Source organism: Tamandua tetradactyla, chromosome 22, assembly GCF_023851605.1.
Source record: "Tamandua tetradactyla isolate mTamTet1 chromosome 22, mTamTet1.pri, whole genome shotgun sequence".
NCBI classification, from domain to species: domain Eukaryota; kingdom Metazoa; phylum Chordata; class Mammalia; order Pilosa; family Myrmecophagidae; genus Tamandua; species Tamandua tetradactyla.
In genome coordinates this window covers 25,582,202-25,597,553 of record NC_135348.1, presented here as the reverse complement: position 1 = coordinate 25,597,553, position 15,352 = coordinate 25,582,202, and the positions used below count along the sequence as shown (strand labels likewise).

General features: G+C 34.4%; 1 protein-coding gene across 14 annotated transcripts in view; it reads right to left on the bottom strand.

Annotated features, from left to right (window-relative positions):
* INPP4B (inositol polyphosphate-4-phosphatase type II B) overlaps positions 1 to 15,352 on the bottom strand; it is a 934,219-nt gene that overhangs the window by 182,532 nt on the left and 736,335 nt on the right. For all 14 annotated transcript variants that reach the window (XM_077139955.1, XM_077139941.1, XM_077139945.1 and 11 more), the window contains 2 exons: positions 3,437 to 3,567; positions 2,930 to 3,034 (listed from right to left, as the gene is read on the bottom strand). In XM_077139955.1, coding sequence (XP_076996070.1) covers positions 2,930 to 3,034; positions 3,437 to 3,567 — 236 coding nt within the window. The remainder of the gene's footprint in view (positions 1 to 2,929; positions 3,035 to 3,436; positions 3,568 to 15,352) is intronic.

Sequence of the window (15,352 nt, the reverse complement as noted above, 5' to 3'; positions counted from 1 at the left end):
AATTTATTAATGGTAAACGTGAGAAAAAATAACTCAACAGTAAAATACCAAGGCTTGGCCAAACTTACTTGCATAATTACCTTGTAAAATGTTTTCTATAATTCAGTTAAACATTCAAGTCAGTAGCCACAGGTCTTAAATAAATGTAACTGCAATTCAAAATCTGCAAAAAATGGATTGACTAACATCTATTTCAACTTTTTAATCGTTTTACTTTTCAAATAAGAAAACAGGAGTTCAGAGAGATTAAATAACTTTGTCAAAGTCAGAGAAGTAAGGAGTAGGGTCTCCAAATCTCAGTTTAGTTTTCAATTTCTATTATACAATATAGCTGTGATCTTATCTATAAAGCACCTACTTCGTTTGAGCTCCAATTTCAAATAAATTTTAGTCATTATTAAAATGTAAAGATTTATTAAAATAGATAAAGTTGATATTTTAACATGTTATTCATACGCATATGAATAGCCTTGGGGGGGAATCTTATGGCATAAAATTTCATACCTTTTGCAATAATTCTTGCTCTTAGGATAGGTAGTTCTTTCCCACATTGTCTCTTCAAGTCTCTAAAAAAAGGAACCAGTCTTTCTGCTAACTGCTACGTCAAAATCCTTTGGTTAATGACTTGCTCTCTAGTTCTGCACTATAAAATTCTTACTTTTCTCTGTATTTCTTGATATTTGTCATCACAAACAAAAGATTCCTTTATATAACCCAAGCCAAAATGAATAGAAAGAACAATTTTGGTTGCTTTGTTTCTTTTTGTTGCCAGTTTCCTTTTTTTCAAATTGGTTAAACAGAAACCACATGTATTGTCTTCCTCCTAATTTGCTCTACAATTTATTTTAGATAGCACCTTGGAAAACAGCAGAGTGAAGATATTTCTTTGGTCTTCAAGAAACATGTATGAAGAAAAAGGCCACCTAGATACTAATTTCTCTTTGTTGGTCTCATGGAATTATTTTAAGGATCATAGCCAAATATTTGAATTCTTAATTAAATATGAATTCAGGTCAATTTGGCCTGAAAGAAACTTTCCAGTCTGATGATTCTGTCATGCAATCATGGCCAAAGCCTAAATCGTCCCTTTCTCCCATGTCCTCATTCCATCAGTATTAAATATTAGCATGTGATGTTATCTCCAGAATGGCTCCCTAAATTCTCTTCTCTCTAAACCAGGGTATTCCTTTAATTCAAGACTTCATAATCTCTTAATAGGCTCCTTACTAATTACCTTTCTTCATTTTTCAACAACCCTGATAAGGCAGAAAAATCCATTTCTTTCAGTGATAGCAAATGTCATGTGTATAACAAAACTATTATTATATAATTCTAAGTGTTCTATATACTTTAACTCACTTTGGAATGAGAACAGCATAGCCTAGACAGATTAAATAACAGACATACAAAATGTGGTAAGGCTGCAACTCAAACCCAGGTCTGTTTCACTCCAAAATATATACACTTTTTACAATATCATAAAAATCTTTTCATGTCGGCAATTAGAAAAATTTTATTTTGGGCATCAGATAGCTCCTAGTTATTTTAGCTTCTTTATAACTTATTGATACTTTTTTATGATTTTCAAACCATTACATATCATTATGATCAAACTACTGACAAGCACTTAGTATTGAAGGAAGGTGCCTTGGACAATCCATTCATATTTTTTTTCCTCCTCTTTCATTTGATATAATTTGTGGTGAAAGCACTTAAGCTAAATGTGAGATATTGAAAACAATTCCCAGAGATAATAAGATCATACATCAGCATGATTATAACCATACTTTCACTTGCACATCAGCTGATTGTACCTATATGAAGAGTAAGCACAAACAATTATAAATATTTATTAATTTTTCTCATTATGAAACTTCAGAACAGAGAGGTCCATTTAACTTTTCCAGTCCCATAACCACTATTTTATGACAATGGCTACAAAATTGTCAGAATTCATCTTTAGACGTATCTGTATATATATGTTTGTGGTGGGGGAGGTGTCTACACTTATGAAGTATTTGATGATCTAACATAATTTCGACCCCTTAGAAAAATGGGTATTAGTGGAGTGACTACAGTATTGGTCATTCAAACAGGGAGCTGTGGGGACTTCTGGAAGAAAAAGGGAGGGGGGTACTACTGACAATCATGCTGGGCCAATAGGCATGATATGGGACTTTTGCTGGCAAACCTGGGCTTATAGTCACCTTGGATATGCATAAGCTACTGTTATAGTGAGAAGTTGAAGAAAAAGGAAGATGAGGATACTATTTAATGATTTATTTTATAGGTAAATGACAAGGAATTATACAGAATGGTAAAAATAAATGCCATACCCTTAACTCTGGACCCTGTTCTGGTTTGTTTATGAAGATCTACACATTTTGCTTTGAAGACTGTTTCTCATAACTAAATGCATCAAAATACTCCGCAGCTCCTACTTGAAAAACTCATTGCTGTCACTTGTCATGGGGAAGGTGCTGACTCTGTTGCTACTCATCACTAAGCCAGAGAAACAACATATTAGCTCACCTCTAAGCTTTAGTTTTTAATAGGAAGAAAATGAACAAGTCTTTTCTTTTTTTTTTGTTTTTTCTATTTTTCTAATTCAAACAGAGCACAATTGTTAACTATTGACCGTCAGTGTGAGTACTTAAGGAGTGGATATTCATTTTGAATTTTCACCTGTACCCCAATTCAGGTGCCATATTCACACAGTTTGCACAGACACAGAGCAACAAAAATTTAACAGTCCCCTTTATAGTGTGCAGGGTTGTTACCAGCTTCAGTTGTTTAATCTTCATCTTTTTATAACACCTAAATTTTTTCAATACTGGCAGTAGTCAGGTTTTAAAAGGAAGTATATACTGTAGCCATTTCTCTTCTAAAAAAAAAAATATATATATATACATACATACATATAAATTACCTTTCAAGTGAGGACTGTATACATGCATTCTTTGCAAATGTAGATTTACTGGAACAAATTCTAATGTTTTCTCTCCTTTGCTACTGCTTGATTTGAAAGAGGACCCTGAGTGGAAAAAAAAATGCATTGTTATTAATAAATTAATAAATAATCAACATGTTGGTGTGTGTGTGTGTGTTGAAAGGTACACTTGACATAGAAAACGTTATAAGAACTTCAGAAAGATAAACAGATCCTGTATTTATGAGTTGCTTTTCTTTTCAGAAATTCAACATTGTAAAATCATCTCAATTGTGCTCATAATAATACCACGAGGCGGAGTAGCGCAGCTTTTCCTTTCTTGTTTTAGATGCCAAGATGGTAGGGTTAGAAATAGAAGGATGGTGACTGTTGTTACTTTCATCTTTGGCTCTCCCATTTCCATAACAACTTCTATTATTCTTTCCCTATGACATAATTATATGAAAGGCAATCCAGTCTGAATAAGTAAAAACGTTGCTTTCACACCTGTCTCCTTGCTAAGTTCTGTGAGCGCGTCTTGGTACATGTTCACCATCCGACCACAGTGAGTTAGGACATTTTTCCTCAGATTGTCCCAATGTGGAGAAAGCTCCCCCAGGTCTTTAAGCTCCTGGTTTCTGTTAAGAAGGGAAAAGAAGAGAAACTTACTTTGATAGCAAAACCCATGAACACAGAAGCTTTAATCATTATTGCCAAACTAATGAGACGGTAGTTCATTGTACTTCTCAGGAAGGTCCTGTGAGTTGATTGGGGTGGGGGAGGGCAGGAGTCCTTTTAACACAAAGGAAAAATATCAGGAGTTTAGAACAAGCATTTTTTTTTTAATTCTGTACATCCAAAGAACAAATAAAATTACAAGTAAATTCATGGATAAAGTTTTCACAAATATGACAAAGACTATCCTTAATATAGAGAGCAATCATTCAGTTACAAAGAAAAAACACCACCATAATAGAAAGAAGGCTACATTTTAGCCTTTGACCATCCAAAACCAACTGAAGTGGAAAAAGTGTGATTTCACTATGTCAAAGGTAACCTGAGACACTCAGGTAATCCAATTTATACTTAATATAGCCACAGAATTAAGAAATTAATAAGTATAATTAATTAATAAATAGTATTGTTAAACATGATTTTGTCAGCATCAATATCCCCTATAAGGACAATTTCAACAGATGCATACTTCATGAATCTGTCTTACCCCTTCTTTACAAAGATAAAAACTAATCATAACATTTAAGTTTTAATTATTATCTCTTATCTAAATCTCTATCCTTTAACCAAGTGAATTTAAATAATCAGAATGCCTTTTTAAATCAAAGTGATGAATGTTCTAATACGCTGCTTGGTTAGCTCTCTTATTCATTTTGTAACCTTTTACCAACAACACTTTCATGAGGCTAATTTAACCAGCAATAATGAAACATCTTTCCTGTTTCGGCCATGAAACATGTTAAATACCAAGCTAATAAATTCAGAAGATGTAGAATCTTTAACATTCTGCTAAATGCAAGAATAATGGATGGTGTGCAAGAATGTGACCTGCTTTTCAATGTTTGTCACTGTCTTTGTTTTGCTTCAACGGGAATGCAATGTAGTACAGCTGCATCTTTCATCTGAGCTCTTCACAATTTTCGTGAATATTAATCTCACTCTTATCTTTTCCACAAATTAGTTTTCATCACACAACATTGGATGAGAGAATAAATGATTAGCCAGTAGACAATAACAGTAAAGGGAGTTTATGATCAAAGGGCACGAGAGAGGTAAATTCGGGGAGCTGGGGTCTCTGTCTGCATTCAGATGGATGGGTATTCAATCTGAGAAACAACAACAGCAGGAACAGCCACCACCAAACAGATTCAACAAAAACAGAGATTCCCAATCCTAAAAGAACTTGGCAATTAGGTTAAATCCAGGATAGAGAGAGAATGTGATACATAAACTTAGGAAATGCAAGGTTTCAGTCTCTGCTTTCTATAAGCAATTGTAGTGAACCTATTCCTGAAATATTCCTGTTTAATACTAATAAACACACCATGGGTTTGCAATTTCTGAATCTTTGTCAGAAAGAGTAAAATGGAGAGGATGAGTGAAGAGAGGAAGGGTGGCAGTGAAGCCCCTGACTACAATGTGGAATAACGGGGTGACACACTTCTCCCCACCTAAATAAGCTTGACAGGATGTGGTCAGAAATGTTTGGTGTTCTGCAACAAGAGACTTGAGATTTAGGCAGAGCCCATGAACTGTTGTTTAAAATTTATTCCAGTTTGCCAAAATGTCACAATTTATATGGAAGAATATGCAAATGAAAACCTGGATTTCATTGTTTGGCTTCTTCTCATGGATGGCCCTGAAAAACTGCACGTTCCGAAAAGGAAAAATAACCAACATATGGTTTCTTTGGATTGAGAAAAGTTAAAATGTAAAAAAAAATAGGGGAACTACCAAAGACGTAATAAGCCAGAGCAGAGTCATGGAGAAGTTGTAAAAACCTTTATGGCTGAATAAGAGAGAAGCTAGAAGTTATCTTTGGTTGTTTCTTTTTTTCTAAAGAAATTAATTATATTAATAAATTCTAATGGTTAAAAGAGAAGATAAATAGGTGCAATAAAATTATTAAAATTTCTCAGTCAGGAAGCCATGGGCTTCATTGGCTCTTTTTTAAACCTATTTTAAACCTATTTTAATTTGTCTCACAGTTACTTTAAAAAGTACCTAGTTTAAAGTGGTACAAGGTGGCTTGGTGCCAGAATTCTCGCCTACCATGCCGGCGACCTGGGTTTGATTCCTGGAGACTGCCCATGCCAAAAAAAAAAAAAAAAAAGAGATTATGAAAAAAGCATTCAGTTTGAATCCTTGCTGGCATTTTTAATCCTGGTTCTCTAGAAAACAAGGCCTGAGATCAGTTTATACACAATTCCAGGTCAGCAAGAGGAAGATTAAAAGAGAAGTGATGTAGAAATGCTTAGTTCTGAATCATTTCATTAGAATGACAGAAGCCACCAGGTGTGCTGTGCATGGTGGCCGAAAGTCTCTAAAATGCGCTCAGAGTTCATGGTGTACAGCACTAGGAGATCCAGAGACCCCAGGGTCTTTATGGTCTGGATTCTGGGTGTTGACATATTTAAATAAACAACAACCTGGCACCAATGTTATAGTTAAATAGTTGCAGATCTTTACTACTAAGCCTTGGAGTGAATGGGGAAGTAGTCTTAGTTGTGTAAGTTCATTTTTAATTCATTAAAAAAAAAAGTTCTTAAAAAACCTTGCTACCTGTCTGTAAACATTTTCATTTTACTCCCACTGACAACAATTTCTGGTTTCAAAACTCTCTCAATCCCTTCCTTACAATAATAACAACAAAAACATTCTTCCTGGTAAAACTGCACCCTCTCTATCCACATATATCCCCTATGAATTCACTCCTTTCCTCTCTCCAGAGCTCTATCTCAAAAATAAATCTTTTAGCCTGCCTGCCTCCAACTCCTGTTAATTCTCCACGAATTCAACAAGTAGACACAAGAAGTGGGGAAGAAAAGATTGAATATTCAAATATTAATAAGCTTAGTATTCTTACACATTAAGTACTTCTCTCACTTACTGCCATCCATTCCATTTCCCTTTGCTACCAATGAAAATAAAAGGCAAATAACACAGAATAAATCTACAAAGGAGACAGATGATTGCTAAGGCCTAATTGAGAGACATTAATCTCTCTATGGATCTTGGCACTCCAAAACACAATATGGCACTCTGTAACTCATGCGCTCTTTATTCTGATCTCAGGAAATAACTTCCTCAAGCACTTTTTTTCCACATGGCTAGTTTTGGCTTTTCTTGTTTAAATATTTCAAAATGATGCGCTTTTTCTTTTTAGACAGATTGCAAAGTAGGTGATTATGATCTTCCATAACACAGAACATGGTCCTATGCATGTAGCATGTTGGAAACAAACTTCTGAATGAAGAGAAAATGGGATAAAGACATTCTATGGAGAATAAAGAGAGAGAGGTGGTGAACCCGAAACAAATCATCGAAGCAGTAAAGTAGCCAAACCTACTTTAAAGTTTTTAGGAACAAGGCATAAAATATTGGCAAGAGTATTAAACAGATAAATTGCATCTAAATTTTGTTTCTTTTACCCCTGGGATTGTCATGGCTAGATGAATGGGGAAAAGAGTTGGGCAAAAGACGTCGTGTAGGTGTCAAGCACCAAGCCTCTTCTCTTCGCTTCTGCCACCCCCCTCCAGAGCAGCTCCAAACGCATCTCTTTCATTTATATCAGAATTGTGTACACAATTTTGTTTGGAAAACATGTTTCTGCTGCACAAACAAACAAAGGTTTACCACCATAAAAGAAAATTGTAAAAACATGAGCTATTTAGTTCTATTTAAATCTGCCATTTAAAACATAGTTTTAAAGCCTATTAATGATGTGTTCAGGAGGGGACTCTGATCCTGTGAGTGCTAGAGACTTCCCTTATTCTTTTTTTTTTTTTAGTCTCATCACTATCACTAGCCCTTGAGAAGTGTTCCATATAAACTTGCTGACAAATTGAAAGATTTGCTTGCATACCATTATTCCTGGATTTTCCTGAAATTTGGAATAGAGTTATAATAGGCTTATCTCAAAATAGACTACTGAGCTCTGCCCTGGTTCAAATGGATTGATACTATGAATAAATGAGACAGTGTTGAATCCTCTGACCTTTTATGATCTAGGTCTGTAACCATGGATTGGGAGATTTTACCTTATGGATAGAGAAAGATCTGAAGAATTTATCATCATAGGACAATTGTTACTATGCACGCTTCCACCACAAATTTTTTTCTCTATTTGGTGCATAAGAAAGAAAGGGGCAATGCAAACAATGAACTCTACTTAAAATATTTTAATATTATTTCCAAACAATGAACTATACATAAAATATTTTAATATTATTTGATATTAATATTGATGTGGTAATCAAAATACTAATATTCAATGCTAAGTGTTAGTAATAGGTATGGGGTTTTTCTCTTTGGAGCAATGAAAATGTTCTAAAACTGACTGATTGTGGTGATGAATGCCCAACTCTGTGATTATACTGACAGACACTGATTATAAACTTTGGAGGGATTGTATGGTATGTGAATAAAATAATAAAAAAAAGAAGTAGGGGGAAAGTACCTGGCACATACTCAGCTTTTCCCTGGCCTTTTATACTTCCTACCCCATCTCACAAATAATCTCCTGCTACTTCAAAGGACAAATGGCTACAGAGGTGCTCAAATGTCTAAGGGACCTCAAAAAGAGATCTCTCTATCTCTGCAGGCAAAGCTCAAGGTGACAGCACATATTGTATTAGAAATAAGTGCAAACACACAAGTATAATCTTTGAAAATCTGGGTTTAAAAATTTTAAAGTTCCTGAAATTCTGAAAAACAATCATTGTAATAAGGAGCATCTGAGAAGAATAACTCGCTTATTTGCGAGAATGTAATATGATTAAATAACCAGGTAAAGTTTATATGGCAAAGGATATAGCCTAGTAAGAAAGACATTAAAATGTCACTCGAGATTATTTAAATAAATAGAAATTATTTTCCCTTAATGAGCTCCATAGCACAATTTTGTAGAATACGTATAGTTGTGCAATTTAAATAGATCCTTTTGGTGGTTACCAAACACTAAAATTGCACATGGATGTACACAGGTACAAACTTTAATAGCCAAGCTACTTTCATTCATTAAGCTAAAATAGACTTTAAATCAAACCCAAAAGAAAGCCTTAAACATTTACCCAGTAGGAAAAAAAATTAAATGCTCAATAGCCAATGAAGAATAGACTGCATAAATGACTGATGCATGGCTTCAATTTCATAAAGTGGTTGGGTGATACCATAAAACTGAGCAAAGTTCAACTGTTAGATGTCAAGTTGCACAAAATGTTTAACTCACACAATTCAAAATGTGCTTTAACCCATACGGGAAAAAAAATTTATGAATAACAGGCTTTTAAAAAAAATGTGTTTTGTAAATGACAATGTGGTTAATGTTGCAATCCACAAGCCACAATTTCACTGAAAAATGACTGATGTTCTGAGTGGTCATTCATTCAATTATCAGAATATGGTTTTATTTTCCCTTGATGCTAAAGTAAGTGGTTATTCTACTATAAACTGAATAAAGTTCCAAATTACATGCAAAGACTAAGAATTGGAGCACAGTATTCAGAGGATTTAGACAATCACAGAATCTGTATTTGATCAACAGCAAGATTCTATAATCTAATTTTAGGTAACAATTTTCAAAAAATGAGGAATAATAAACACTTCTAGCAACAGTCTGAGAGTCTATTTGCTATTCTGAATAGAGGTAAATTGGTGTGCATTTACTTCTAAGTAATGTTTCATGTATCCTTGAAAGTTATATATTTTTAAGTTATCAAACATGGCCAATATTTATTTTTTTAATCTCTTAAGGCTCAGACCTCCATTTATGTTTAAAGTAGTGGCATATTGTGTGAAGGTTTCTTCCAAGTGCACTTACATTAACTACTGCTTCTGCATTTCAGGTAGACATAAAAATTAACTGAAAGGCTGATCAAGTAAGAATGTTAGCAGTCTAATTACCTGTCTATTATTACTGCTCACACTTTCAGAAATTTCAAACATTTTTGGGTATTACTCCTTCAAATTCCCACCCCTGAACCTGGAGTACAGGTGGCACTAATTAAGTTCCTTCAGTAGATGGAATTCAGGGGGGTTGATCAGATGTTCTACATAACACTTGGCACTGGGGTTCACTGGTGGATACGATAAGACTTTCCAGGTGCCAATTCTTATCTCTTCCCTTTGATAATCAGACTTACTTAAAAGTTTTATAGAACTTATCTCTTCATCTGATTCTTACAACAGTTCTCAGAGATAATTGTTCCAGAGCTGCATCAAATACAATGAAACATTCAGTTCCTCAGTCACATTAGCTATATTTCCAGTGCTCAGTAGCCACATGTGGCTGGTACCTATCTCATTGAACACTGCAGTCCAATTTCCACCAACATAGCAAGCTCTATAGGACAATACCACTCTAGAGAGATATAAGGAATATGATTGAGAGGTGAAGTGACTTGTTCAAGAACACATTATTAGTAAGTGGCAGTCAGAACTTATACCCATGTTTTGTGATTAAAAATCCTATTCTATTTTTTAATTTTAATTCCCAATGAGTATAGTTTCATCTGAATTGGACAAGACTGAAATCTTCTTCATAAGGAATTCATCTGAATGGAACTACCAAATGAGCTCAACAGAGAGCTGGTTCAAATACTTTTCTCAAGTGTGCACTTACCAGACAGCCTTTCTTGTCTATAGAAAGTACTAGAATATCAAAGACTAAAAGAAAAAATGGTATTTTCTAGTCACATAACATGTTCATGCAGCATTTATTTTTTAATGTAATTTTATTGAGATTTAGTCACATACCATATAATCATCAAAAGCATATAATCAATGGGTCAAAGTATCATTATATAGTTGTGCATTCATCACCAGAACCAATTCTTGAACATTTTCATTACTCAGAAAAATACATATAAGAATAAAATTAAAATTAAAATTAAAAAGAACACCCAAAACATCCAATACCCCTTACCCCCATGCTCCATTATTTATTTAGCTTTTGTCCTTATTTTTTTATTTGCCTGTCCATACACTGGTTATAAGGAAGGTCAGCCCCAAGATTTTCACAATCACACAGTCACACTGTAAAAGCTGTATTGTTACATGATGGTCTTCAACAATCAAAGCTACTGGAATACAGTGCAACAATTTCAGGTATTTCCTTCTAGTTATTCGAACTCACTAAAAACTAAAAAGGGATATCTAAATAATGCATAAGAATAACTTCCAGAATGACCTCACGATTCTATTTGAAATCTCTCAGCCAGTGAAACTTTTACTTTGTTTCATTTCATTTTCCCCTTTTGGTTAAGAAGGCTTTCTCACTTCACTACCATGATGACGGCCCCAGCTCATCCCAAGAAGTCATGTCTCACATTGCCAGAGAGACTTACACCGCTGGGAGTTATGTCCCATGTCATGGGGAGGGCAGGGAGTTTACCTAATGCAGTGTCTATTATATGCAGGTACTGTTCTAAGACTCCACAAATATTAACTCATTGAATGCTCATAACAGCCCTTTAAGGAAACCATTATTATACTTATTTTACAAATGAAGAAATTGAGGCTCAGAGAAGTCAAATAATTTAGCGAAGATCACCCAACTAGTGTATGACTGAGCTGAGATTAAACCCAACTGGTTGGACTTTGCAACCCATGCTCTGAACTACTCTATTAGAAGCACAATGCAATCTCTTTCCCACTAGAAATCATAGCACAAAAGAGGTATCTCCATTCTACACACCTGGAAAAAAATAATTCCACCTTTTGCCTACAAAGGCATAGTAGAGTGCTTGATGGCAGCTTTCTTATTCTCCACATTAAATACCAATGGGCCAGAGCCCACACAGAGACCTTTGGAAAGGCAGAAAGAAAACACCACTGGGGAAGCCATTTGAGTTGAGCAGCCTGGGCAGAAAGCTAGCAGATGTTGCCATGTGCCTTTCCAGCTGACAGAGAAACTGGGAACGTCATCGGCCTTTCCTCAGTCAAGGTATCTTTCTTAATGTATGCTTTAATTATGACATTTTTATGGCCTTAGGACTGTAGACTTGTAACTTAATAAATCCTTTATAAAAGCCCCTTCCCCCCAAAAAATTCCAATGGGACAGAAGAAAGGGGGGGCTTTGTTATGACAACTCTACTCTATAAAATTATAGATACCATTACTGGTTATCCTAGATCAGTATTGCCCAATAGAAGGTTCTGTGTTGATGGAAATACGTTGTATCTGTATTAACCAATATGATATTCGTGCCACATGGAATTACTAAGTAATTGAAATGTGGCTAGTTTGATGGAGCATTTGAATTTTAATTAGATTTAAGTTTAATAATTTAGTTTAAATAACCACATGTGGCCTGTGTATACCATAGTGGATAGCACAGTCCCAGATGGTTCTGCTAAAAGCCAAGGAGGTCTCCCTTTTCCTTCTAAACCTGGTTCTCTCCCACTATTTCTCACACCAATGAATTACACTAATACATTCAGTTATGCAGGACAGATGCTTAACTCATCCTTGAAATGCAGATGAAATTCATCACCATGTACTCTTGATTTTAGCTCTTAAAATTTTTCAAAGGTATGCACATTTCTCCATTTCCCCTATGACCACTATCATCATTACTAGCCTAGGCAATCACAAGTTTCCTTACATTGTTTTTCCCCTTCATACTTCCTCCCTTTCTCTAAGTGTAATCATGTTACCCTCTGCAAACAACCTGCAGATGGTTTTTCCATTGGTCTTAGGAAAAAAAACTATACTTTTGAGCATTTATTATATGCTAAGGATTGTGCTATATTCCAGAAATAGTTCACACAACATAACTAACAAGTTCTTTCTTTAATGTGTCCCAGCAGGCACTACCTGGTTAGCATTCCAAGATCACTGTCTGAGTTCCAAACACATCAGCTTTGTGGGGAGAAGCCAAGCTCCATTTTATTCCTGTCCACAGTGAACATATCTAAGGGATGTTCTAGCTTAATAAGCCAAAAGAGACTACAGATTGGGTTTTGTGTCTGAAACACTACAACATTCACTGAAACACAGAACAATAACTTTCTTTGATATTTTGGATGTCTATCGTGTACATGGGTCTTTAAATAAATGGTAAGAGTAGTTACAATCATATTAAAGGCCATAATGCATGTTTGTACCAGTCATTTTTCATTATTAATTCATATGCAGTTTTATTTAATACTTTTTTTACAATTGAGGAAGCTGAAGATAAGAGCAGTTAGGTAAATTGCCACATGTTACATGGCTATTTAGTAGGGTTGGGGGAGCCAGGCTTCAAACTCAAGACCACCCCAATGCACACCCCAAAGAAAAAAACCAAACAAAACTCTATAGTCAGTCATAAGTGCTAGAATCTCCTGATTGCTCATTTATTTCAGTAGTCCTTTAAGTGAAATTTCAAAAGTTAAAAAATAAAACAGGAAATTAAGACATTAAATGATTTTCTACAAATTATAAGTAAGCATCAATGGCTGATATAATTCTTGAACTCAGTTGTATAAGAAATTGACTCAGGTCTAAAAGCAAATTCTGTGCTTTTATCATTACAACACACTCCCCTATATTCCATTCATTTAAAATAAAGTGTCTTGACACAATAGAAAAAAATGTGCTCCAAAAAGATTTTACTTTATTCTTTCCTGTGGTGATGTTGTATTGCCCAAACAAGAAAATAAAGCACATTTTTCTAACATCAGCTTGGTGGTACTAAGAGCTCTACAGGACCTCTCATTAAATGATACCAAGAATCCATAACGATGAACTTAATGGCACACAGCATCTGCCCTCAGTACTGGCAGTTGGTTGGGCAAATGCATCTTAAATGATAAATAACATATTGTATGGTAATCCAACTGTGCATCAACATTGTGTGGGAAAAAATGAGCAGAAGAAATAACACTAATCAGGTATGAGTCAATAGTGGAGTCCTGATGTGATTTTTTAATGCATCTTTTTAGATACTTAGGATGGAATGATTCTTATAGCAAGCAAGAAATAGAGAAAAAGAAATACAAAGAGAAACAAAGAAGGGAAGAGAACTATAAAAACATCCAGGAGATTAATCAGTTTGAGGTTCAATGATGCATATGAGATCTAAACAGAGTAGCTGGCTCCCTATTGCTTTTCCCACTAATCAATGTTTCTTTATGGTCAGTAAAGATTTTAATTGTGCTTCTATTTTGTCTAAGTATGCAAGTGTAGATATACTTCCCAAGAAGCATGTGCTCCAGCCATGGCAAAAGAAACAAAGCATAAGACAAGACTGGAGAAGTAGGGAGGCATGAGATTATGCTTGCTTTGTAGGCTGTATTAAGAGTAAATCTTGTCTCATGATAAATGCTTTTTTGAAAAAAGATACATACATTATATTACAGAATATTAAATTACATATTAAGTTAACAGGCTGGGTTACTCTGTAATGAAATCTCACTGTGTGTTTGTTTGTATAGTGACAATGATTTTGAATATATCAGGTTATAATTTATTATTTTAATATATATTTTAACATTTAAAAAAACATTCTTGCAGTGCTATCAGTTAGAAATAACATTAACCTTTTTTTCTTTGTTATGATAGTCACAAAATGCTTCAAGATATGGTACAAGATCAGAAATCTAAATATCTTCTAACAGAATAGATTTTCTGTTGAGAAAACCAATTCAATAGTATATGAAGATATTAAAATGTATTTATCATGGTTCTATAGCACTAAAATATAGAATCTATAATATTTGAAATATATGATGAACAAAGACATAAGTGGTTGTCCTTATTGATGCAAAACATTTTGTCACCATGAGCTTGGATGATGTATATTTACAGATTTTAATACCTTAGGGAAAGCATATACATTCTCTCAGAGAAGGTGAATTAAAACTTTTTATTTTTAAAGCTTATCCCAACTTGCTTTATCGCAGTTTTCCATGCTTAAGTATTTTGGTTCAATTTGTTTATGTTGTTCACACAAAATGTTTCTTCTGAATGATAAACATGATATCTGTTATACATAAACTTCAGAAATTAAGTTCATTGTTTGAACTACTCACCCTTTCCTTGAATCTCCCAATACTATATATCAGAAAGTAGCTTTCCCTTTCCATTCCTGAAATCACTGGAGCACATGTGTATAGAGATGAAGGGAGGCAGTACAAAAGAGAAAATATGTAATATAAATCAAAGTAATTTTTCGTGGGGAGTTTTATTGGCCATGAATTTTATTTTCACTGAACTGTATTGAGGTATTTCTTTAAAACCTTTTATATCATGAGAGGTTTTCTGAACACAGTCTTATGGTATAGGGATATATACTCTTTTCATATAAAGTCAGACATTGGATTGTCTGCAGAGCTTCTCATTTGAACATGCATGTGTGTACACCATGATTTAATGCTACATTTGTAGCTAGTATCACATTTCAGCTGTACAAGCACCTTCATTTTATCTGGTATCCTAACATATTTCAATGTACACTGAAGCACAGCAAACCTTTGAAGTAGTACAAAATCTCAAGAAAATACTCAACACAAACAAAATATGTGGCAGCACTAAAAACAAACTATAAAAATTTTATTGGTGGTAGTTTGACAAGACCTATATAACTTGTCTGTACTTAAGCCAAGTTTGAAGGACTGTGAAGTCTGAAGCACTATAAATACAGGCAATAACACACTCACACACACACACACACTTGTGTGCGGGTACATACACACACCCCAAGT